Here is a 23,974-nt window from a genome sequence, read left to right on the forward strand (position 1 = left end):
GTTCTGGAAACATTTTATTTTCTCTTTCGAAGCCGTTATCAAGTCTTCTGTCACTTGTTGGCATGGCATCCTTCAGATTTATGGGATCTTCTCTCAGATTGGAGGTGGTGAGCATACTAGTCTCACATTTGGGAGCATGACAGTTCAAACCTGCTTCAGGCCAAAAAGATTTAGGTTTACTGTGATTTCTCTAAATTGCTCCAGGTTAAATGACGGGCTGGTTCCTTTGAAGGGGCACAGCTGATTTTCTTCCCCGTCCTTAAAACATTCTGAACTTGTGCTCCATCTCTAATGATCTTGATGTTGAGAGGACATTAAACCCTAATCTTCCTTCCTTCCTTCCTTCCTTTCTTCCTTCCATTCCAAACTGAAAAATCACTTGCCAAATAGATCACATACTCTGGATACTCTGTGGGATTGGGTACACAGGATTACCTTTTGACTGACTTGGCCTCTTCAGGAGCATCAGGATCAGTATGTAGCATCTCCATCTCATCTCTGCCTCCCGCTAACTGAGCATTTGGTATGTAATCTGGGTCTTGATCTGTGTTGGCACATCACTCTCTGCACTGCTGCCTTCCACTACTTCCTCTGCCACACCTCGTGCAGCATACTGTTCACTCAGCCAGAACACGCAGTAATATTCATTTACAGCTGATGTCCTGGTACTGACAGTCCTGCACTCATTCTCCAGGAATGCATCACTCCTGCCTTTCACAGTTTTCTTAGGTTTCTGTGTTTCATTTACTCTCGAACCTTCAATCATTTCAGTTTAACCTACAAAAACAAATTTAATAGCTTTTGCATAAAACTTTTATTTTTACGTGATATATGGAGTAGGGCTCAACAACCAAATACTTTTAAACTGTTCAAAGAATACTTTTCTCTTCCACAACTCATGTGGAATCTTGCCATTAAGTGCTCTTTGAGGTACACAGTTCTTTATGTAAACAGCTGTATTACATGCCTCTGTCCAGTATTGCTTAGAGGAAAAAAAAAATCTCACAAATTTGTTTTTTTTAGTACTTTCCACTACACCATTCTATTCTGGACTGTTGGGTACTCTAATCTGATGCTCAACGCCATTTTTTCTGAGAAATGGGTTACAGTTATAGTTCGCAAACTCACTGTTGTTATCTGATCTAACACTTGATTTTTGGGCCAATCTTATTTTTCACTCAAGTTTTAAACTCGCAGAAAAAAATCAAATGTTTGACCTTCTCTTGAGAAAGTCCCAGAATGTCCTGGAATAATCGTCCACAGGTAAATACATGTACTTTGCCATAACGTGTGACTTTTGCTACAGGGTCCCGCATAAATCCATATGCACCTAGCCTGGCAACTCAGATATACATTGTTCTCCAGCCTTAAGAGATTGAATTTACACATCTTACCAAGCATACGTGATTTACACTTGTAAACATGTTCAGAGTCCCAGTGCTCTTTGTGCCTTCACTCAGTAAATGTAACTCAAGTCCAGTGTGAAATTTAACATGACCAACTCTATGGTGACATGTTTTCCATGCCACTAAATTTTCTAATAGCTAGTGCATGCTTGTCTGACAACACATGTTCAGCATTTTTTGGTTTATAAATGCCATGTGACTTCAATCCAGAACAAAGTAGTTCATGCTTTTTGTACACCTTACATCTGTTTTTGTTAAAAACTTTTATGCCTTTCTTAACCAAAACAGAAACTGACAACAAATTGGTGACCAAGCCAGGGACAAGAATAACATTCCTGATTGAAGATATTTCTGGTGAATTGACTAGAACATCTCCTTTTTCTTCAAACTAATTTCACATTGTCAGCATTCTTCACAATTAAAATCTTGAAGCCATTCCTTTCTTGACATTGTGCTCAACAAATTTCGGAAAGCATTGACCCACTCATTCTGGTTTATATTCGACACCACAACTTTGGAATCTTCCTTTAACGATTCTAGACTCTGGGGACAGTCGTACTTGAAGTGATAATACTTCCAACATTTTTTTTTTTTTTTTTTTTTTTTTCCGTTGGAGAAACCCTGCTGCATTTTCTTACAATGCTTTGTGAATAAAGCACTAATCATTGCCACCTTTGTCCAACTTGAAGTATTCTTCCACATTCCTGTTTAGTAACTTTGCTTTGATATTTTCTGATGTGGAATTTTCATCTGTTGCACAGGACTCTGTACCCCTCCAGTAAAGCAGACAAACTCTTGGTAAACTCAGCATAATGAGTACAATTAATCAATCATCAACTGGCTTTCCCATGCTTTGGAGCTCGTTGGCTACATCTGGAATAAGACTGTAATTCTGAACATTTCCTCCACATTTGGAGTGTCTAACAGTGTATCCCAGAGATCCGTCCACCTAGTTCTGTCCTTACCAGCAAGCACCCCCAGCTACCTTCGCCTTTTTCGTGTTTTCCATGTGTGTGTTCAGAGATTTATCCTCATGCAAGAGAATAAGTGTCCACACGTCTGTTTTCCATCTCTCAATTTGCAGCAGCACTTGCACCAATGCCATAAGTCCCATAATTTTTCATGCATTAGAATGAGTTTCATAACAAACTTACATGTGTTACAATCATCCATGCTTGTTAGTTGGACTACCTCTAGAATAGCAGTTTTCATCAAACTTAAATATGGAGATGGTTTTAGGAACTCAAATTCGTAACCACTATGTTACAGAACTGGTTTCATCCAAAAAATCAAAGAGTTCAGATGCAAATGAGTTTACACAAACCATAACATGTTTCACATACAACATACTCACATAACGTAATACACTTGTTCAGTTATTTATATTTATACCAGTACGACATACATAGATCGCTGCACAGATGTACCATTCTGGACCCATAATCTGTTTGCAGAACAGCATAGAGAGAATATGCTGGTCATGCTTTGTCATCTGTGCCCTAAATCAAAATACAGCTCCCCTCTTGTTCCAATGAGATCGGGTTTGATGGGAAATACACCAAGACTTGGAAGGAGGCAATATTAACTCCATTCTGGAAACCAGGCAAGGATCATAGAGCCCTTAACAGTTACTGGAGTATCATCGCCCTTGCCAGGTGTATGGGTAAGACTCTAGAACGCTTGGTCAACTGCCGCCTCATCTGGCTGCTCGAATCTCGAGATCACCTGAGCCACTCCCAGTGCGGTTTCAGGCACTACCTTTTCACCCTTGACAACTTAATTCTACTGGAGACAGTGATACAACAGTCCTCCTTCCATTGAAACCATTTGGTTTGTGTGGTCCCCCCCCCCCCCCCCCCCAAAAAAAAAGCATATGACACTACTTGGCGGTACAGCATACTTCGTCAACTTCATGAATGAATGGGTCCTATGTGGACACCTTCCGTTTCCCATTCAATCCTTTGTCGAGGACCGGCATTTTCGCTATCACGTCGGTGATGCCATGTCTGACTACTATGTTCAGCAGAAAGGGGTGCCCCAGTGCATTGTCCTCAGTGTCACATTGTTTGCCATCACTATCAGTGGCAATTCCTCCCTCGTCAGGAGCCCTGTCAAATGCTCTTTGTTTTTGGTTGACTCTGCAATCTTACACTCTTCCTCTGATCTTAAGATAATGACGAGGCAGCTACAGCTGACCATTAGGAGGCGGGAAACCTGGGCCTGAAAAACTGGTTTTTGGTTCTCACCAGAGAAAACTACATGTGTCAGTTTAACCGTGCTTGTCTGAATTTTAATCAACCAGTGCTCACAGTGGGAGACAATATTTTAAGCTGTCAAGAAACTGTGCACTATTTGGGTTTATTATTTGACTTGAAATTAACTGGGCTCCCACACCTGAGAGACCTATGAACAAAGGGCTTCCAATCATTGAATATTTTGAAATGCCGTAGCAGAAAAACATGGGGAGCTGACAGGTCCTACCTCCTGCAGTTTTATAGGGCATTTGTTCAGTCATGTTTAGATATGGCAGTGTGGTACGGATTGACCCATCCTTCCTACTTCAGGATGTTAGCTGCTGTCCACCATGAGGGCATTCCGATATTGACTGGAGCCTCTTTTTTTTTTTTCCCCCCCCCCAGTTTCAAGTCTGTCTGAGAGGCTGGTGAACCACCACTCTGGATTCGGCACTATATCCTTTTGGCTTCATAGGCACTGAAAATCTCAGCATCACCTCAGTTGTTGACATTTAGTTCAGTGGTCCAACCCACCTTTGAATGAATTTTGAGGAATCAGCCCAATGCAACCAAGCCATTTGGTGTGTGTGCTACAGACTGTCTCAAATACCTGGATCTGTCAGGCATCAAAATACACTGCCAGGGATGAACGCATTGCCACATTGGCATCTTGAGAGGCCCAAAGTGATTTTAAGTTTGATACAGTGCAAGAAAATTTGTACTCCAGATTTTGTTTTTACAACTTTGTTTTCATCCACTTTAAGTACGTATTAAGTTTTATCGTGGTTTATGCAGATGGATCCCAGCAATAGAATGCCCTCAGTTGTTCTGCTGTTTCCCCCGATAGGGTCTTTAAAGTGAGTCTTCCAGAACAATTTACAAATTATGATGCAGAATTATATGGCATTCTGATGACACTGGAGAGGTTCACAGACATCCCCGTACAAGGTTTCTTATCTGTTCTGACTCTCTTAGTGTACTGCAAGCACTTCACCAAATGTCCTGATTCAGCTCATCATGACTCCCTGCAGTGGCTCCAACACCATAGCAAAGAGGTGATCTTTTGGTGGGTACCAGGCCACATTGGGATACAGGGCAACAACATGGCAGACAAAGCTGCCAAGAAACCTTGTTGGGATAATGCTGTCCATCAATGTCCCATCCCGTTACACACCATCATTTCATCTTCTGCCAGCCAACAACCTGCAGTCACTCAAATCGACCACAAACACATGGCGAACTTCATGTAAGCCTCATTGCTGGAAGGAGGTTCTGCTTACCAGATTGTGCATTGAACATAACCCTTTAACACATGGCTTCCTTCTCTGGCAGGAGGAACCAGACCTCTGTGAAGTTTGTGACGTGCCACTTTCAGTTCAGCATATTGTGGCTGTGTGTGTCCTGTATACTGATATTAGGGCAGCCCTCAGTCTTGCTGGAGATCTGCCCACCATCCTCACAGATGCTGATTCCAGTGTCACAAGCGTAGTGAAATTTTGTGAACTCTCACGCCTCATCCCTAAATTGGTGGGAAAGGTCAGCAGACTTTAACTCATAATAAACTGCTCTGCATGTGGGGACAGCCTTCATCCCCACCCAAGAGATTTGCATGCTGACTTTTCTTCAGGGCACTGATGGCCGTGATGTCGAGCGCCCACCTCAACCCAAATTATCATCATCATCCTCAATATGCTGTGTGAGGATGAATATAAATAACAATTACATTCTTCGTAATAAGTGCAGAAATGTTACATCGCATACACAGGCAATATCTCCTGCAACAAATTCCCAATTTTCAGCTTAGTCAGAGAACATTGGGAATCGTGTAAAATAACATTAACAGGACAGACTTGATATCTTGAAATTTTATTTTCATACACATCCAAAGGTTTATAAAATAAGTGGTAAACCAGCAGCTGTAAAAAGAATTCAAATAGAAAAACATAATCTTTGATTAAATAAGGCATATTGAAATCATATCACAAGATCTGGATTTCAGCAAAACAATGAGTCGCATACACTAAATTCTGGGTCAGGAGGATTTTAAACAAAGATAGAACCTTATCTGTTGATGCTGCACTGATACTGAACCACCTCGTATCTAACTTCCTCGATACCAAATTGGTGTGAAAGGCAATTGTAACTTGATCTCTATGATGATAATACACGCACTTCCCATTCTTTACTATGGAAACTAGAATCATCTTTACGTAAGGGTCAGTGTGACAAATCACAATCAAATTCACTTGAGAATGACATTGCCTTAGAAGAAAATCTTCCTGGAGAGATTCCACACATATATATAAATGGAAAAAATATGTGAACCATTTTAAAACAAGGAAGGCATGAGACTCAGGATAGTGTTGCTGTGCTTTCTTGAGGCTGTGTAGGGAAGGTTCCAGAAAATGCAATCAGTTGTCATCACATCTGGACTTATTAATGTAGTATACCACTCTACTGATGACAATGACGGCAATGATGATGATGATGATGATGATGATAGATGGCTTTCCAAAATGATATTCCTATCTTTCTTACGAAATGTGAATCTTTTTAAGTCTTAAGTGAATGATCTTTCATTACACAGTTTGAAGAATAGTTGAGATGAAATCAGTGAAAATAACCAATGTTTGAAACTTTAATATGATTGTTCATAAACATCTTCAGTTCATAAAGCTGTAATCTAAACCCAGTTTAAAAATGTAGAATACAGTAGACACTGAGGCAGCTGAGTTTACCGTAAGATGTTGTAGAGCAGAATTATTTTTATATTTGTTATATTCTGTTCCTCCTGTAAAATTGTTGTAAGACTGTCATTATTTTGCTGAATTTGAGCTTACTCTGGTTTCAGGGAAAAGAATGTGTTATTGGGAAGGTCTGCTTGTTTCCTCTTCTGTGTGTTAACTGTTTACATATTTCCAATTTTTAAAAGTACTGTTAATTTTTCGTGCTACCTTCTCTCTGCTGGACTCTGTTCCAACATTGACACGTCTGCTGTTTTAGCTTTCATATGTATTTCCAGTTTATTCTGTAACACCATTGGCCAATGATACTCCACTATTAATTCTCATAAAATTAAACCATGTCTGCTACATTTCACAATTTAATTTAGGGTTCCATGTCTTCTCTCCCCAGTTTCTTGATGGACATACCCACATCCACAGTCAGTTTGTGGTAGCACTCTGGAAAAGCCAAAGTGGTGGCCTGAATGGGAACTCGAGTTCTCTGTCTCCTAATGAAATGCAGATTGTTGTCACTGTGTAATTTTTATTTCTCTCTCTTTCTCTCTCTCTCTCTCTCTCTCTCTCTCTCTCTCTCTCTCTCTCTCTGGGGAGCTGGGCGTTACTTCTTCGGCCACAGTTTGTATTCAATGAAAGACCCGTGCATGTCCTACAGCTCCTTTTACTGGAACTCTGTTCTTCATTCTCTTTAAGTAATTTCTTGTGACCATGTCACAGCTTTTGACCCAAAGCTATCCTACATCTCTTGCAAAACTTTACTACTGACTCATTGATCATAAGGATAAAGGGACTAACAACCTCTTTGTTAAGAGCCTTAGAAAGCGTATACATCATCCTCCAAGCACTCGCTCGTGCTTTTTGTCCCCCGTGCTCCAGGAGAGTGTAGTTTGCCACACAGTTTCTCTATCCTTGGTCACTATCAAGATTATCTCATTATGTAAAAGGTACTAAAAAGAAAACCCACTGCTCAATATACACTCCTGGAAATGGAAAAAAGAACACATTGACACCGGTGTGTCACACCCACCATACTTGCTCCGGACACTGCGAGAGGGCTGTACAAGCAATGATCACACGCACGGCACAGCGGACACACCAGGAACCGCGGTGTTGGCCGTCGAATGGCGCTAGCTGCGCAGCATTTGTGCACCGCCGCCGTCAGTGTCAGCCAGTTTGCCGTGGCATACGGAGCTCCATCGCAGTCTTTAACACTGGTAGCATGCCGCGACAGCGTGGACGTGAACCGTATGTGCAGTTGACGGACTTTGAGCGAGGGCGTATAGTGGGCATGCGGGAGGCCGGGTGGACGTACCGCCGAATTGCTCAACACGTGGGGCGTGAGGTCTCCACAGTACATCGATGTTGTCGCCAGTGGTCGGCGGAAGGTGCGCGTGCCCGTCGACCTGGGACCGGACCGCAGCGACGCACGGATGCACGCCAAGACCGTAGGATCCTACGCAGTGCCATAGGGGACCGCACCGCCACTTCCCAGCAAATTAGGGACACTGTTGCTCCTGGGGTATCGGCGAGGACCATTCGCAACCGTCTCCATGAAGCTGGGCTACGGTCCCGCACACCGTTAGGCCGTCTTCCGCTCACGCCCCAACATCGTGCAGCCCGCCTCCAGTGGTGTCGCGACAGGCGTGAATGGAGGGACGAATGGAGACGTGTAGTCTTCAGCGATGAGAGTCGCTTCTGCCTTGGTGCCAATGATGGTCGTATGCGTGTTTGGCGCCGTGCAGGTGAGCGCCACAATCAGGACTGCATACGACCGAGGCACACAGGGCCAACACCCGGCATCATGGTGTGGGGAGCGATCTCCTACACTGGCCGTACACCACTGGTGATCGTCGAGGGGACACTGAATAGTGCACGGTACATCCAAACCGTCATCGAACCCATCGTTCTACCATTCCTAGACCGGCAAGGGAACTTGCTGTTCCAGCAGGACAATGCACGTCCGCATGTATCCCGTGCCACCGAACGTGCTCTAGAAGGTGTAAGTCAACTACCCTGGCCAGCAAGATCTCCGGATCTGTCCCCCATTGAGCATGTTTGGAACTGGATGAAGCGTCGTCTCACGCGGTCTGCACGTCCAGCACGAACGCTGGTCCAACTGAGGCGCCAGGTGGAAATGGCATGGCAAGCCGTTCCACAGGACTACATCCAGCATCTCTACGATCGTCTCCATGGGAGAATAGCAGCCTGCATTGCTGCGAAAGGTGGATATACACTGTACTAGTGCCGACATTGTGCATGCTCTGTTGCCTGTGTCTATGTGCCTGTGGTTCTGTCAGTGTGATCATGTGATGTATCTGACCCCAGGAATGTGTCAATAAAGTTTCCCCTTCCTGGGACAATGAATTCACGGTGTTCTTATTTCAATTTCCAGGAGTGTAGTACAATGAAGGGGAAGTGACTACCACGTCAACCCTTAAATATGGTTTAAAGTTTCTAATCTTTGAAAGATGATGGCAGTTTTGACTTTCAGGTGCCTAATAACCCAAAATAATTTGTTTTATTAGCATCTGAAAAGATTCTGCTTAATTCTGAAGTTAATCAAGTTTTAGTAGATTAGTCAGTTAAGTTTTACATTTGGAAGTAGGTTTTAGGGAATAGTATTTGATATAATTATGAAATATTGTAAATGAATTAATTTGTAACTGGCCAAAATTTCTGCAAAATTCTAATAGAGATATATATAGAAAACTTTAATGTTATTATCCTACATTTATTGATATAGCTGCTATGTTTTAAAGAGAGTAGCTGTAGTAATCATGATTACTCTTTGCAGGTGATCATTATTTCGGCCAGTGACTCTACATCTTCTGTGCAGACTGAAACATCATCTCCTCAAAACCAAAACAACCAAATTACTGGTGGAATGGTTCAGTGGCATACACCAGTGACTGGACAACAAGCCGTCTTTGCAAGTATTGTGGATAACAACCAACAGTTTGGTAGCAACGTAAATAGTGAACAAGTGCTGTGGCAGACAGATGGTATACAGTTGTGGCAAGGTTCCCACCAAACAACAGCAATTTGTATACCTAATGTTGAAACATCAAATGTGGCAGAACAAGAAACTTTTACCAGTGCAACCTCAGAAAGGCCTGAGGCAGCACTAAAAGTGAAGAAAAAAATGACTTTAATGAAGACAGCAGATTCGAGGACAAATACTAAGTCAAAAACACCTCAGAAATCTAAACAAAAAGTCAGAGACTCAAGTGATATGGACCCAACTCAGTTGGAGGAAAATGCACAACAAGTGAAAGAAAGATTTGAGAAAGGCTGTGAGTGCCAAGAAGAAAACTGTTTTAAAGGACTTAGTCCTGAGTATGTATATCGACACAGGCTGAATATAGCAGAGCTAACCAAAGGTGAACATGACATGTACCTTATGGGTGTTACAATGGCTGTGCTTACTAATCCGGAAGAAACTGTTAGACACAAAGAGAGACAACGATTGCGTGCCCAGTATGCATTTCAGGGCCGCCGAGTTTGCTTGGCCGCTTTCTTATATCTGGAAAACTGTACTCATTACCAGTTGAAGAGAATCCGGAAACATGTTATGGTACATGGTGTATCACCACGTGTTCATGGAAACTGTGGAAAGAAGCCCCACAACACGTTTCCTCTTGACAGTTACCGTCATGCGACATCTTTCCTTCAACGTTTTATTGAGAAACACACTCAAAGCTCAGCAACCACTGTTAACGGGTCATCACCAGGTTCCGGGATGAAGAGTAAGTCAAAGCCTGTAGGGAAAACAACTCCTTTATACTTGCCCTCAGAAATTACAAGAAAGACTATTCATAATGCATATTGTCAATATTGTGAAAATTATGATCCATCAATAAAAGTAATGGGTTATTCTACATTTAGGCATTTTATGAAGGAACAGTTTCCACATGTGAAATTTTGCAAAACTGAAAGCAGTTGTAACAGAACAGCAGTAAACAATCAGACACAGAAATGTAATGGAAACAACTCTGTTCAGGTTGTGGACACACTTCCACAGCAATGTATAAAATTGCCAAGTGAGTCTCTTACTGCACAGGTGCCTGAAAATTGTCAAGAAACGCAAGCTACATCTATACTCCGTCATGGCCAGTTAACTGCTATTCCCATCATATTCTCACAACCCACTTCTCAGTCAGAAACAACACTCCCTGCAAATGTTTCTCAAGAGCAAGCTTTTATTGTAAAACCTATTTTACATGCATCTCTGGATGGAACACCAGTGTCAATAAACAGTTCTGGGACATTTACATCGTATCAGCTAGCTCCAGCACATCCAACATACACAACTCACCCACACAATTCTCAGACAATAGCTGTAGCCTCAATAGATGGTAATACACAGGACACATTTGCATTTACTACATTATAAAAAAAAATAAAGCCATCAATCCTCGTGTTGCTTGGAACAACACAGTTGTTTGCTAGACATGCTCCTGTTGAAGGAAGTATCCTGTTTCCTTCATTTGGCCTTTCAATTGATGTAACCAGCCAGTTATAAGGAGACCTACATTTTAATGTAGACTGTGAACTGCAGTGCATCTTGGTATTTCTCACATTGATAAACATTGCCAGATGTGATAGACATGATAATTTACAGATAAAAATTCTAGGACTGAGAGAGGGTTCAACCCATGGCCATTATATCTGTAGCCTGGCATTTTACCACCAAGCCACAGAGATCCATGCACAAATTAAGTTTGCAAAACTCGTAAGTTAAATGTTGGTTAAGAAGTTATCATTTTTAGTGCAACAGCATTGTACAAAAAGAAATTACATATATTAATATATTACTTAATGTCCTTCAATTTTTGAAGGACATGTAAATTGTATTTATAATTTCCTGATGTGTAACTGTCAGAATTATTTCACAAGAACAGCACACTTTATTATATTAGTATATAGTTCAAGATCAGTATTAACGTAAATAATTATGTCCTTTCACTCTTACAGACATGTTTTTCTAAGTGTTATTTAAGGGAAGCTTTTAAATTATGTTGTCAAAATCTTGCTTTCATTTGTTTCCCCAAAGAATAGTTTATATGAAAGAGATTAACATCAAAAATAAATTTAAGAGTTAGTCTTTCATGAAGATTTTTGTCAGGGGGTTAGCCTCGTACAGTAGTGAAACATGGACAATAAACAGTTATGAGAAGAGGAGAAAAGATGATCTCGAGATACTGAAAAGAATGCTGGAGACAAGAAGAGTAGCATAGAATACTGGCAGTGTGGTATTGAATCAAATGTGAGTGAAAATGAAATTTATGGAACAACTTGATAACTTGATTGGACACATCCTTAGGCATCAAGGATTTATTAGTTTGGTACTGGAGGGAAGTTGGGTGGGATGGGGAGGATAGTGGAGGTAGTGGAAGGAGACAAAGGTTTGGTTACAATAAACAGGTTCAAATGGTTGTAGGTTGCAGTGGTTATGTAGAGACAGAGACTTGCATGGAGTAGACTAGTGTTGAGAGCTAAATAAATCCCAACAACAGCAATTGCCGTACTTTTTTTTTCTGTCAATAAGAGTCCATATGTCAAAATTATTTTATCATTTTTCATCATTAATGAGAAAAAATATTAATCGAATATGAAGTGTATGAAACGTTTAATATAATGCTTGCCAGAGATGGAATGACATTAGTAATGGGTTTTTGCATGGTGAGAGGTTTAATAATGTGGTACCTACCATGAGGAGCCTTACTGATGTGTTACTTTTATTTATTTTTGTAATACATTTGTTTGGATATTTTCTAAATTTTGAATTATTACTTTAGTGTGTACAGACATTATTTTGTGGGCCAGAGAGATATGCTAAATTACATGCCACCATTCAGTCTCTGTCTAGGAAACAAATCTAAAGGAAAAGAAAGCCTTTGATGAATTTTGTATGAACAGATCACATTCTTTAAGTATGGGGGAAAAAATAAGGACAATCTTCACATTGTTATTTTGTGTAGATGCTCCAGTTCTTATAATACACACAGAAAATAAAATGGGATTAAATTAGGGAACAATTATTGACCTCAATTGACAAGAGCAAGCTGTATTGCAAATGTTTGGTATTGTTGAAGTAAGTGAAACAGTGTTGCAATTCCTTAAGGCATCACATTAGTGATTCTCCTCTACTCGTGCTGTAAAATAATATTGTGAAGGACAATGTAGATGTTGAACAGTTGCTTAAGATTTTGAAACATAAATTATTATTCAACTGTAGGTAACGATACTTTGCACCTGTGTCACTCTGAGGAAGAACACAACTTACAGTCCTCAAAATCTTCCTTCATCTGGAAAAGGCTTCATGCAAATTGGGTGGTTTACATCTTTACTGAGAATTTAGTCTGCCCTGGAAGTGAGTAGCTTTGAAATTTGTTGTGTGAATAATAAAAGTAAAAATGTGCAAAGATGCTAGGCTCCTTTAACTATATGAAGGTGAAGATGATTCAAATAAACATATATATACACACACACACACGCGCACACGCACACACACACACACACACACACACACACACACACACACACACGCACAATATTGATTATTTATCTTCACTTTCATCAAAGACACTATCTTCTGACTGAATGAACTGAAAAGTGTGATAATTTTCTATGTATACAAGTATTCAGATTTTTTCTAATCCATTGTGTGACTTTTGTTGCAACTTCATAAGAAGTATAGAGTACAAATACGTTATAGAAATATGATGATCTAGCTTTGTAGACATTGAATTGTACAGTTATTAATATTTTGGCTTTGATATAAATGAATTTATTTATAAGACATTGGACTTTTAATTTTTAACCTGGTACCTATTCTTGGTGCTCGAGTGTCCCATTTTGGGAAAATTTTTAAATGTGTGAATTTTTTAAATTAGTAAAGAGTGTATTATTTCATGAAATTGAATCCCTTGAGCTGAAGACTATTGGCAAAACTTTATATTGTATTCTGTGAGTCATAGTAGTAGATTCCAAAAGGAAATTTGACACTTAACAACAACCACCCCAAAATGTTGTCAGTATTTATTCTGTTCATTGAGAAGTTGATGTATGTTGCAAGAGAGAAAATGGAATAGCACCAATTTTTATATGTCCTGAGAATAAACAACACTATTAATTGTTGTTTGGAGTGAAGTTTTAAATTGGGAAAGCTTCTGATGAAGACTACTGGAATATGTCAAAGACACAGCCCATAATGTGCAGGGAGAGGGGGGGAGGTGTATTCCAAGTAATGTAAATACCTTGAACTTTTTGTATTGAGTGAGGAAGCACAGCAGTAAAGTGGTGATGTACATTGTTTGTTATGCCTTAAATCACTCCAAGTAAATGCAAAACGGCTGAAGGCTTTCATTTACCAACATACTTACAAAATTTAAGCAAACAGTTCATCTCTAAATCAATATGGAATTCAGAAAGTAAATTGCATGTCATCCCACACTAAAACTATTATGTAGTATGTATTGTTGGAAGCAATATAGTCCATAATTTAACAATATGATTCTTGTGACAAAACATCTAAATTGCACACAAATTCACTGTTAAATGCTGGCTGTGTATGAACCAAATGCAATGTTGCATCTATTCATAATGAAACAGTGGCAACAATTTGACCAAGCCCACACAGACCTAGGGGATGTTGATTCACCATACAGTCCTGATCTTGCACAAGGCAGTTTTCATTTTTTCAGTGAACTAAAAAAGAAGTTATGTGATGGTCAGGGCAGGGCAGGGGGATATATATAAAACCTTGACCTAGGAGTGGATTTCTGTCATCAAGTTATTGAATGATAGATAGAACATTCTGACCATTTGCAGAGGCTGAATGACTATGTTGCTAAATAGTGTCATGTATGTATCACTTTGAAGTGAGATGCAATTCAGTAAAATTTATTTGGCCTGCATTGATAGTGTGTAACTTAACTGTTTGAAATCCGCTCATGATAATTTTGAATCATCACTTGCCAGTAAAATCCAGTAAACAAATGTAATCCATAATTAAACATGGCCAAGTTATTGTGCAATAGCCTGCAAGGATTTTGGTTAGCCATGTTGTATGAATGTGCCCATGTTGTATGAATGTGCTGGATAATAAGGAATGCACATTTGATGTATGACAGTTTAGATGGGAACTGGACACGTCAAAGTGTATCAATGTATGAGCTATTTAAAATTGCTAAGCAAATTACATCCCCACTGAATACCTATTGGATTTCTTATGCGCAAATAAAATACTGCAGTTCTGCGTTCTAAAATACAAATCTCATGCAAAAAAATAAATTAGTAGTAAACTACACCAGAGAGCCGAAGCTGGGATTTTATAGCTTCAAAAGTTTCGGAACACTAGTTACCTCAGTTATAATGTGTCACTAAGGTAACTCCGTTGGTGCCTTTAGAAGGCACTTCACTGAAGTAGGAGGGACTGCACATTTGCCAGGACATTATCATATAGCAACACGTAACTGACACTAATTTCATATAAGTTAGTGATGAACTCCCTTAGTATAAGAAACTGCAGATTAGAGAGAGAGAGAGAGAGAGAGAGAGAGAGAGAGAGAGAGAGAGAGAGATTCAAATATATCAGTGAAGTGCTTTCAGATGAGATGCATTGTGGCAGTATGAGAAAAGAAGGTGGGAAAGGAACAATAGAGCCAGATTCATTTCAGAATGATAATGCCGAATGTAATTTGGAACGGAAGGAAGAATGTGGAAGATAATGGAAGAGATGTAAAAGACCAAACTAGTGGAGACACACAGGTCAAGTATGTGTTAGAGAACCTTCTTTTTTTCTATAGTTGAAAAGTACTTATCTTGAGATTGAATAGATGTATACAAGCAAACTGGAGAAACGCATAATCAAATCACTAAAGCGTTTTGTAACAAAATAGAATATTGGGTGTTGTAGTTGTGGGCAGTTATCAGTACCAATTCATGTGGACTGTCTGTAATAATTTTGTTATAAAATACTGGGTAAAACAAGTCAGTTGAGAGAGCACTTGTACCCTCATGGACCGTAATATAATTATTAGTGGAACCTGGTAAAGGTGAAAATATTCAATAATAAATAAAAACATTCTTGTAAACATGGGTCGGAATCCAGCCATTTCGAAGATAATTGTGTGTTATTAGCTGTCACTGACTTAATACTGAAGTACAGGCTTAGTACAAATGTATTTAAAAGTAAACTCTTTGATTAAGTCCCTGTGTAATAGTGTTCAAATTTCACATATGGCCCACAGATGGTAAATTCATAATGGCACACATTTTGCTGCTGATGTAAGATGTCCTCTAAAGCACCAATATGGTCAAAGATAGATTGCTTGAGGAGGATTTGTATCTCAACCTCAAAGATACCTTACCTCAATCCTCTTGATTTTTCTACCTCACATCATTACAAAAGTGGATTGACTGCTCTCCTGTTAATAAGGTTGAAGAAATGGAGGAGCAAACTGTGCGGTCTTGTCAAGATTTACAGATTGATCTGCCAGTGTTTGAAAGAAGTCCTACCTCACTGCAGAGACAAGTCCAGTATTGCATCTAAATGTGAGAACATTACATGGAAGACTTTAACAGATGGGAGTGTATAGTAAATTGTAACAAATAACATGCTGAAGTATTACTCAATTCTTCTTACAGTAGACATGGTTGAGATTTGAACCCAGTTAGATGGGGACTAATTTTTTTTTTTCATTTCAAATACATTTGTCCTAACTATGGCAATATTTCGCATAAAATAAGTGACAGGTCCTAACTACACTTTCGCAGTTATCTTGCAAATGGATTGTTTGTGAACCCATGTGTACTGGAATTTTTTTGCTCTTATACTTTCATCCTTATCTGTTTACACTATTTTACATACCCTAACTATGTCTCACAGCCGGCCTCTAGAGAAGAGTAACATAGGGATACATGCAGTATCACATAACCTAACAGTCTGGCATACAGTTTCATTCCACCAGGAAGTTCCATATCAACTTGCACAATGCTGCAGCGTAAAAATTCATTCTGGAAACAATCCCACATGCTGTGGCTAGCCCATTTCTCCATAGTATCCCTTCTTCCAAGACTACTAGCCCACAATGTACACAGGAGAAATTCTGTGAAATTTTGAAGATAGGAGAAGAGAGAATGTCAGAAGTAAAAGTTTGATGGTGAGCTGTGAATAGTGCTTGAATAGCTTGCACTTGCGTGAAAGAGGAAAAGGTCCTACATGGATTTAATCTGCCATCAAATTTCAACACTGAGCATGCACATGCACTGACAAACTGCTCATTGCTGCCAATACCTAAATGATTGTTGTTGTCTGTCTGCTTGAATTGTGTTGATTCCATCTAAATAAGAAACTACTAAAATCCTCAGTAATACGTGAACATTGTGTGTGTGTGTGTGTGTGTGTGTGTGAGAGAGAGACACATTTATTTCAAACACTGTACCCATTTGACCTTCAATATGTACTAACTGGAGGAGAGGGCAAATAAGAATGCCTGGTGTGAGAACTTACCCTAAAGCGTACTTCATTAGACTATAATGAATATAATCATGCTTCTGGCATCAAGATTCAGTGGTACTCTGACAACAAGCTCAGATGAGCCTGAATTATAAACAAAGATGGGGTAGCCCTCTCCTGACAACAACTAGCATACAAGCCATCTGGTAGGCCTGAAACACCAAACACATGAGGAAAATTGTCAACTTGTTTGAGTTGTAACTCATTTAGTGTGAGTAGCAAAGAGCTGTGCTCAGTGCAATAATTGCAGTGCATATTGATGGTAATATACAGGAAATCAAGGTACTACTTTGCTGATGTTCCTGAAAATAAAGTGCATATTCATATTTGTTCTTGGTATTTTAATTGCAAAAGCTGAAACGCAACCATTTGAAGAGTTACAAAATATTTCCACACAGCATGTTATTAGTGCTGGTGTGACTAAAGGCTGTCAATATGCTGCACCTTGTTTTCACAGACATGTGCATGCAATAAAAACCTACACAGTTTCAATCTACTGCTGGCTCACTATATTTCGATTTAGGAAAAAACTTTGGGCAGCAAGCGGATACACCCTCTCAGAGAATGCTTTAAACTCAGCTTAGGTAATAGAATTCGTAACGGTGGAATTTCTTCTGTGGTGAGCATTTGCAACTTCCTGCAAAAAAGAGAGAGAAAGGAAGAAAAACCTGTGTGTGCTGCTCAAGTCTGCAGTGTAGATTTTTTTTCTGAGAACCTTGAGAAAAAATCATAACAAGTTTTTCATATTAATATGTAATTTAATTATCAATCACTTTAATTCTATGGTTACAGAAAAATTAAGTCACAAGTTTGGACTGTCACTGGCAGCTGTATATTCAATTGCCCAGCTATGTAATCGCTTTGTGCTGAAATTTCATTTCCTTTTCGACATTGTCGTAGCTCTCATATTCACTCCGTGCTGGATTTTTAACTGTTTTCAGATTCCATTCGAGGTGAGCTTTCCTCCGACTTGTAGTTTCCAAAATTCTGAGCATATCTTAAGATACTTTTTTTTTTAATACTGATTTTTTGTTAATATTTGGTGAGTATTTTTCTCACTTTAGGTTCTAGTAGTGCCCAAGCTAATAATACTGAAGAGCCAAAGAAACTGGTACACCTGCCTAATATCGTGTAAGCCTCCTGTGAGCATGCAGAAGTGCCACAACATGATTTGGCATGGACTCGACTAATGTCTGAAGTACTGGTGGAGGGAATTGATACAATGGATTCTGCAAGGCTGTCCATAAATCCGTAAGAATACGATGGTGTGAAGATTTCTTCTGAACAGCGTGTTGCAAGCCATCCCAGATATGCGCAATAATGTTAATGTCAGGGGAGTTTGGTGGCCAGCAGAAGAGTTTAAACTCGGAAGAGTGTTCCTGGGTCCACTCTGTAGTCGTTTTGGACATGTGGAGTGTCACATTTTTTTGCTGGAATTGCCCAAGTCGGTCGTAATGCACAATGGACATGAATGGTTGCAGGTGATCAGACAGGATGCTTAAGTACCTGTCAGTCGTATCTAGACATATCAGGGGGCCCACAGCAGTCCAACTGCAGATGCCCTGCACCACTACACAGCCTCCGCCAGCTTGAACATTCCCCTGCTGACATGCAAGGTCCATGGATTCATGAGGTTGTCTCCACACTCATACGTGTTCATCCTCTCGATACTACTTGAACCCAGGCAACATGTTTCCAATCATCAACAGTCGAATTTTGGTGTTGATGGTCCCAGGCGAGACATAAATCATTGTGTCGTGGGATCATCAGGGGTACACGAGTGAGCCTTTGGCTCCGAAAGCCCATATCGACGATTTTTCTTTGAATAGTTCACATGCTGACATTTGTTGAAGGGCCAGCATTGAAATCTGCAGCAATTTGCGGAAGAGTTGCACATTCTGTCACACTGAATGATTCCTTCAGCCATTGTTGGTCCCATTCTTGCAGGATCTTTTTCTGGCCCCAGTGATGTCGGAGATTTGGTGTCTTACCAGATTCCTGATATTTTCAGTACACCCGTGACATGGTCGTATGGGAAAACCCCACTTCATCGCTATCTCAGAGATGCTATGTCCCAATGCCAGTGTGTCAACTATAATACCGCATTCAAACTCCCTTAAATCTGGATAACCTGTCATTGTAATAGCAGTAACCAATGTATCAACTGCGCCAGACACTTGTCTTATGTAGGCATTGCTGACAACAGCACTGTATTCTGCCCGTTTACATATATCTGTATTTGAATACGTCTCTCTATACCAGTTTCTTTGGTGCTTCAGTGTAAAACAATACTTTATGAAGAAGGAAGTTGTAGTTCATCAGAGGCTGACAGCAGTGTCATGATTTCACGCAACAGGAAGAAGTTAAATAGCTTGAATTTTTCTCTTGTACTGTCTATGCAATCACTGAGAGTGAAAGCATACCAAACACCTGCAAAACTATGTAGGCCTATACCATTCTGAAGGATGCAAGTAAGGTTTCCTACAGTGAATAGATTTATTTACTTTACTTAAATTTTTCAATAGAGAGATGGCAAAAAACTTGTTTTTGTTGCTGTTTTCCCTCTTCGACCAAGAGTGAACTAATCTCATTTTCTGAATTAAAGAATAAGTAGCTGTTGTCCACAGAAATAATCGAGTTCTACATATTGCAAAAAGTCAGAAATTCTAAAGTACCAATATATATTAGTTATTTTAGAATTTTTTTTACAAAGATGAGAAGCACTAGACGAAACAAACAGCAGACAGGTTTTGCATGCTAGATTTGTGATGATCTGCCCACACACTGTAAACTGTCTGTGAAGATGTAATTAGGAGGCAGAGATTTCAGTAATTTCATTGAATTTTGTGGCGTCTGCTTCCATGTGTGCACAAATCTTATAAGTCTGTGTGTTATCCATGCTGTCCTAACTGGTGTGTCAATTCTTGTTAGCCATCATGATTGATGAACTTTGGCTTAGAGTTGAAGCAGTGTGGAATGACATACTAGTTTCTATCATCCAAGCTCAGTTTGATTTAATGTTGCACTATATAGAGCCATTGGTACTGTGAAAGGTGGCAGTTCACACGATATACACACAAATCGCCCACAAATTTAATCATGCATTAATCCTACTGTACTGTATACACACAACTACATTTTTGAAAAAAATGTTTTCCTGTCTGTCCCGCCATGCAGTTTAATGGGTGGCAATTTTTCAAGGATCTATAAATTGATTTTATAATATCACATTATATAACCATCAGAATTTTTTCATGATGAGGGCACTGTCAATTATTCTGTAATATAAGAACGGTATTGCCATGATTACCCCCAGCGACATGGGGGAACTAAAGCTTTCATTTTAACAGAGGTGTTGTTCTAAATGTTGTTTATCTCTACTAAAGAATAGTTTATAAAGTTGCAGCATTTTCTCTCAGCTGTGACCTAGCTCTTGGCAGTATGGGCCTGTTAATGGCTCTAGTTTGGGTGTTATTATTAAATGTAATGAATGTTGCTGCAACACAAACAATAGTAATTAGACAAAAAACAACCCAAATTCGTGACAAGAAGATTCCTCACATAAAAGTTAAAGAGGGTCATTCCAAACGTAATGCTTCCTATTTTTTCGTGTGGGCCTTTTATGTCTGCACCAGATGTCAATGGTATTGTGTTAACACTTGAACCTTCCTCTTTGATTTGCAGATGATTTTGTTGTTCTGTGGTATTTGACGCCAGCAGAGGAGCATTCCAAAATGGATTCTGATGTGGACGCGCATATAAAACAGTGATGTGTGATTTAATTCCTCGCTGCCGAAGAAATTGCACTGATTGAAATCCATAAAAACTTGATAAAAGTGTATGGAGACGATGCAATAGAGGTGAATAATGTGTGGTGATGGGTACGGCACTTCCAAAGTGGTGAAAAGGGTGTGTGCATGACAAGCCATGGCCGGTTGACCCTGCGTAGCTGTCATCCCTTGCGATGAAGAGCGTCTTGATCAATTCATCCGTGCTGATTGCCAGATAGTGAACAGAGAAATGTGTGCAAAGCTGAATGTCGAGTGTAATGCCTTGGAAACAATGTTGGAACTTCTTGGTTATCGCAAAGTCTGTGTGAGATGGGTCCTGCATATGCTTACAGAAGAAGAAAAAACTAATTTAATGGAAATTTGTTGGGACCTGCTGAACCATTATGAAGCTGAAGATGACAATTTTCTGAATAGCATTGTCACAGTAGATGAGACGTGGTGTCTCACTACAAGCTGGAATCCAGAAGACAGTTATGAAATGGTGATATGCGAATTCTCAGTCAAAGAAGAAATTGCTGTCTTCTGGGATAGCCAGGGTGTGGTTCTTTTAAATGTCCTGGAGCCTGGAGAAATATCAATTCAGTATGCTACAAGATGACACTGCCTAAGCTGAAAGCACGATTTTCCAGGGTAAGACCCGAGAAGAAGACCAACTTTCAACTGCAAGATGATAATGCCTTGCCCTACACCAGTTTTTCGACCACACAACTCACTGCAAAGTTCGACTAGACTGTCTTACCACATCCGCTGTACGATCCTGATTTAACACCTTCAGACTTCTGTCTCTTTGTGCCCTCGAAAGATGGAATACGTGTTGGACATTTTCAAGACTTTTGCTGTTGTCAAAGCTGTAAGGAAGTGGTTAGCCTCAGCTGGTTCCAATTTTTACAAGTGTGTAATGGAAATGGAAATGAGCATTTGGCGTCATTGGCTGGGAGGCAGGTCCGGCTGCCTTTGTGCAGGTCTTATTACATTTGACGCCACATTGGGAGACCTGTGCATCGGATGGGGATGAAATGATGATGGAGACAGCACAACACCCAGTCCCTGAGTGGAGAAAATCCCCGACCCAGCCAGGAATTGAACCTAGGCCCGTAGGACAGCTATCCGTCACGCTGACCACTCAGCTATCAGGGCAGACAAAGTGCATAATGAATGGTGGTGACTGTAGAAAAATGACAGTTTGTAACTGAAATATTGCTCTATTTATCTGTTCTGTTGTGATTTATGTATCTTCTGTAGTTTCCATGACTGAAAATAGGAGTCATTTCTTTTGGAATGACCCTCATATTTTGTCACTTTTAACCATCAATGAGAAAATGTTATTCACATTATGGATTTGTGAAAAGTTTTAAATAGTCTCTGTCGGTGAAGGAACGACACTTGAAGTGGGATTTTCAGATGCAAGAAGTTCAATTATATGGTTCCCATCATGAGCAATCTTACTGACATGTTACTTTCAATTACTACTTTCTTGTCCTAGATCTGATAATTTTCCATCTCAGTATAACAAATCATAACCTTTTAAGTGACGTTGTTGTTACTGACATGAGGGTTATTGTCAGTGGTCAGTTTAACTGGCAAGGCATTAATGGTACTGGAAATTTGGCAATTCCTGTAGTTCATAGCTTATTATCATAATTTTTTTTTGTTTCTGATGCTCCAAAGTATATAACAAGTCTTCAATTCTGATGTGAATATATGTTTGCAAGGTGTTAAAGAATATTGGCTTCTTTGAAAAGTTACAGATGTCTGACTACATTCCATTTTTGAACACCAGAACATTACAGTGTCTGACATGAGAAACTTTGTCAAGAATGATAAAATAATATGTTAAAATATTGCCTTCATTGTGTTTTGTTTAATGTTCCTCTTTTGCATGTTATGTTATAGCATCAACACTGTTTTGTTTAACGTTACATTTTTTGCACAAATGTTAAGGATTCAGTCAGAATTTTCATCTGGTGTGTAGAATGTCTTCTTCAACATCAGTTTCATCACTACTAATGCAGTCCATGCTACTTCTAATGGTTGCAACAATATTCATATGTCTCTGACGATCCACATTTACAATATGTTGTGCAAAATAGATTATACGATTTGCAACAACAGTTACTTCGCTCACATTTCATACATCTACTTGCTACTAATTCCACCAATTCAAGAGGGTCTACAAAGCCCATTCCAGTTAAGAGTGCGCACAAATTATTTTCCACTTTTTAACCAGTCACTGTGACAATGTACGAGGCGACAACTGCTCTGCTGATATCCAGTAAATGACTTGCACTTGAGCATGTTTTATGTGGTTTTTTTGCAGGACTTCATTTGTTGGTGGAAGTAACTTCAAATTAGAAGATATTTCTCTTGTGGTTGTAAACAGTTGGTCTCGTAATTGAGTCGTTGATTCAGAAGGTCTGTCCTTATAGAGAAGTGGGGAAAAAGTTGATACTCAGCTTTCATTATTTGATAATAATGGATGTTCATGTTGCCTAGTAAATCCAAGCCAAGATCTTCACCTCTATGCTACATGGTGCATGCACCAGCCTTGTCTTTCTGGAATGAGTAATAGACAGCATCACATCCAGTTAAAGCATTACTTCAAACATATTCGTACACTTGTCACCGAGATTATTAACACTTTCTTTAATGTCAGCTGTCTGCCCATTAATCGCTTTATAGTAAAAACTACGGAAAAGTGTTTGCTTCCAATAAAAGTATGGTATTAAAACACACACACCTATATGGTTCCTAACAATTTAGAGGGTCAGCACGAAGTCGTGCCCTGATAATAACAATTTATTATGGAATAACCTTTTGACATAATAATTTACATTTGATTCCATTACATAGGTTAGCGTTGCTAGTTTTTTTTTTTGAGACCACTCACATTAGTAAACCTCAATGTATGCTCCCTTGGTAGCTCGGAGAATGTCGAAACAGTATTCCAGTTTCTGCGAGGTGTTTCGTAACGTGTGTTTTGTCACAGTTCCCACAGCAGCTTGTATCCTAGCCTTCAGTTCGTCGTCATCAGCAACTGGTGTGACAAAGACTCTATCCTTGATGTAGCCCCAGAAAAAAAGGTCAAGGGGCGTAATGTCTGGAGAGGGGAGAAATGTCCGGATCGGTGGATTTGAAGGAACGGTCCAACACGCTGGCCTTTCACTCTCCAGACATTATGCCCCTTGACTTTTTTTCTGGGGTTATATCGGGGGCAGAGTCTTCATCACACCAGTTGCTGACGTCGATGAACTGTAGCCTAGGATACAAGCTGCTGTGGGTA

At 39.7% G+C, this 23,974-nt stretch overlaps 2 protein-coding genes across 2 annotated transcripts in view; both read left to right on the forward strand.

Annotated features, from left to right (window-relative positions):
* The window catches only part of LOC126174340 (uncharacterized), a 33,517-nt gene extending 20,663 nt beyond the window's left edge, over window positions 1–12,854 (forward strand). Inside the window, exon 3 of the mRNA XM_049921027.1 lies at window positions 9,176–12,854. Within this exon, the coding sequence (XP_049776984.1) occupies window positions 9,176–10,774 (1,599 nt within the window). The 3' untranslated portion in view covers window positions 10,775–12,854. The remainder of the gene's footprint in view (window positions 1–9,175) is intronic.
* LOC126174324 (guanine nucleotide exchange factor DBS-like) overlaps window positions 1–23,974 on the forward strand; it is a 377,138-nt gene that overhangs the window by 28,865 nt on the left and 324,299 nt on the right. The window lies entirely within an intron of this gene.

The sequence above is a fragment of the Schistocerca cancellata genome, chromosome 1 (genome assembly GCF_023864275.1).
Source record: "Schistocerca cancellata isolate TAMUIC-IGC-003103 chromosome 1, iqSchCanc2.1, whole genome shotgun sequence".
NCBI classification, from domain to species: Eukaryota; Metazoa; Arthropoda; class Insecta; order Orthoptera; family Acrididae; genus Schistocerca; species Schistocerca cancellata.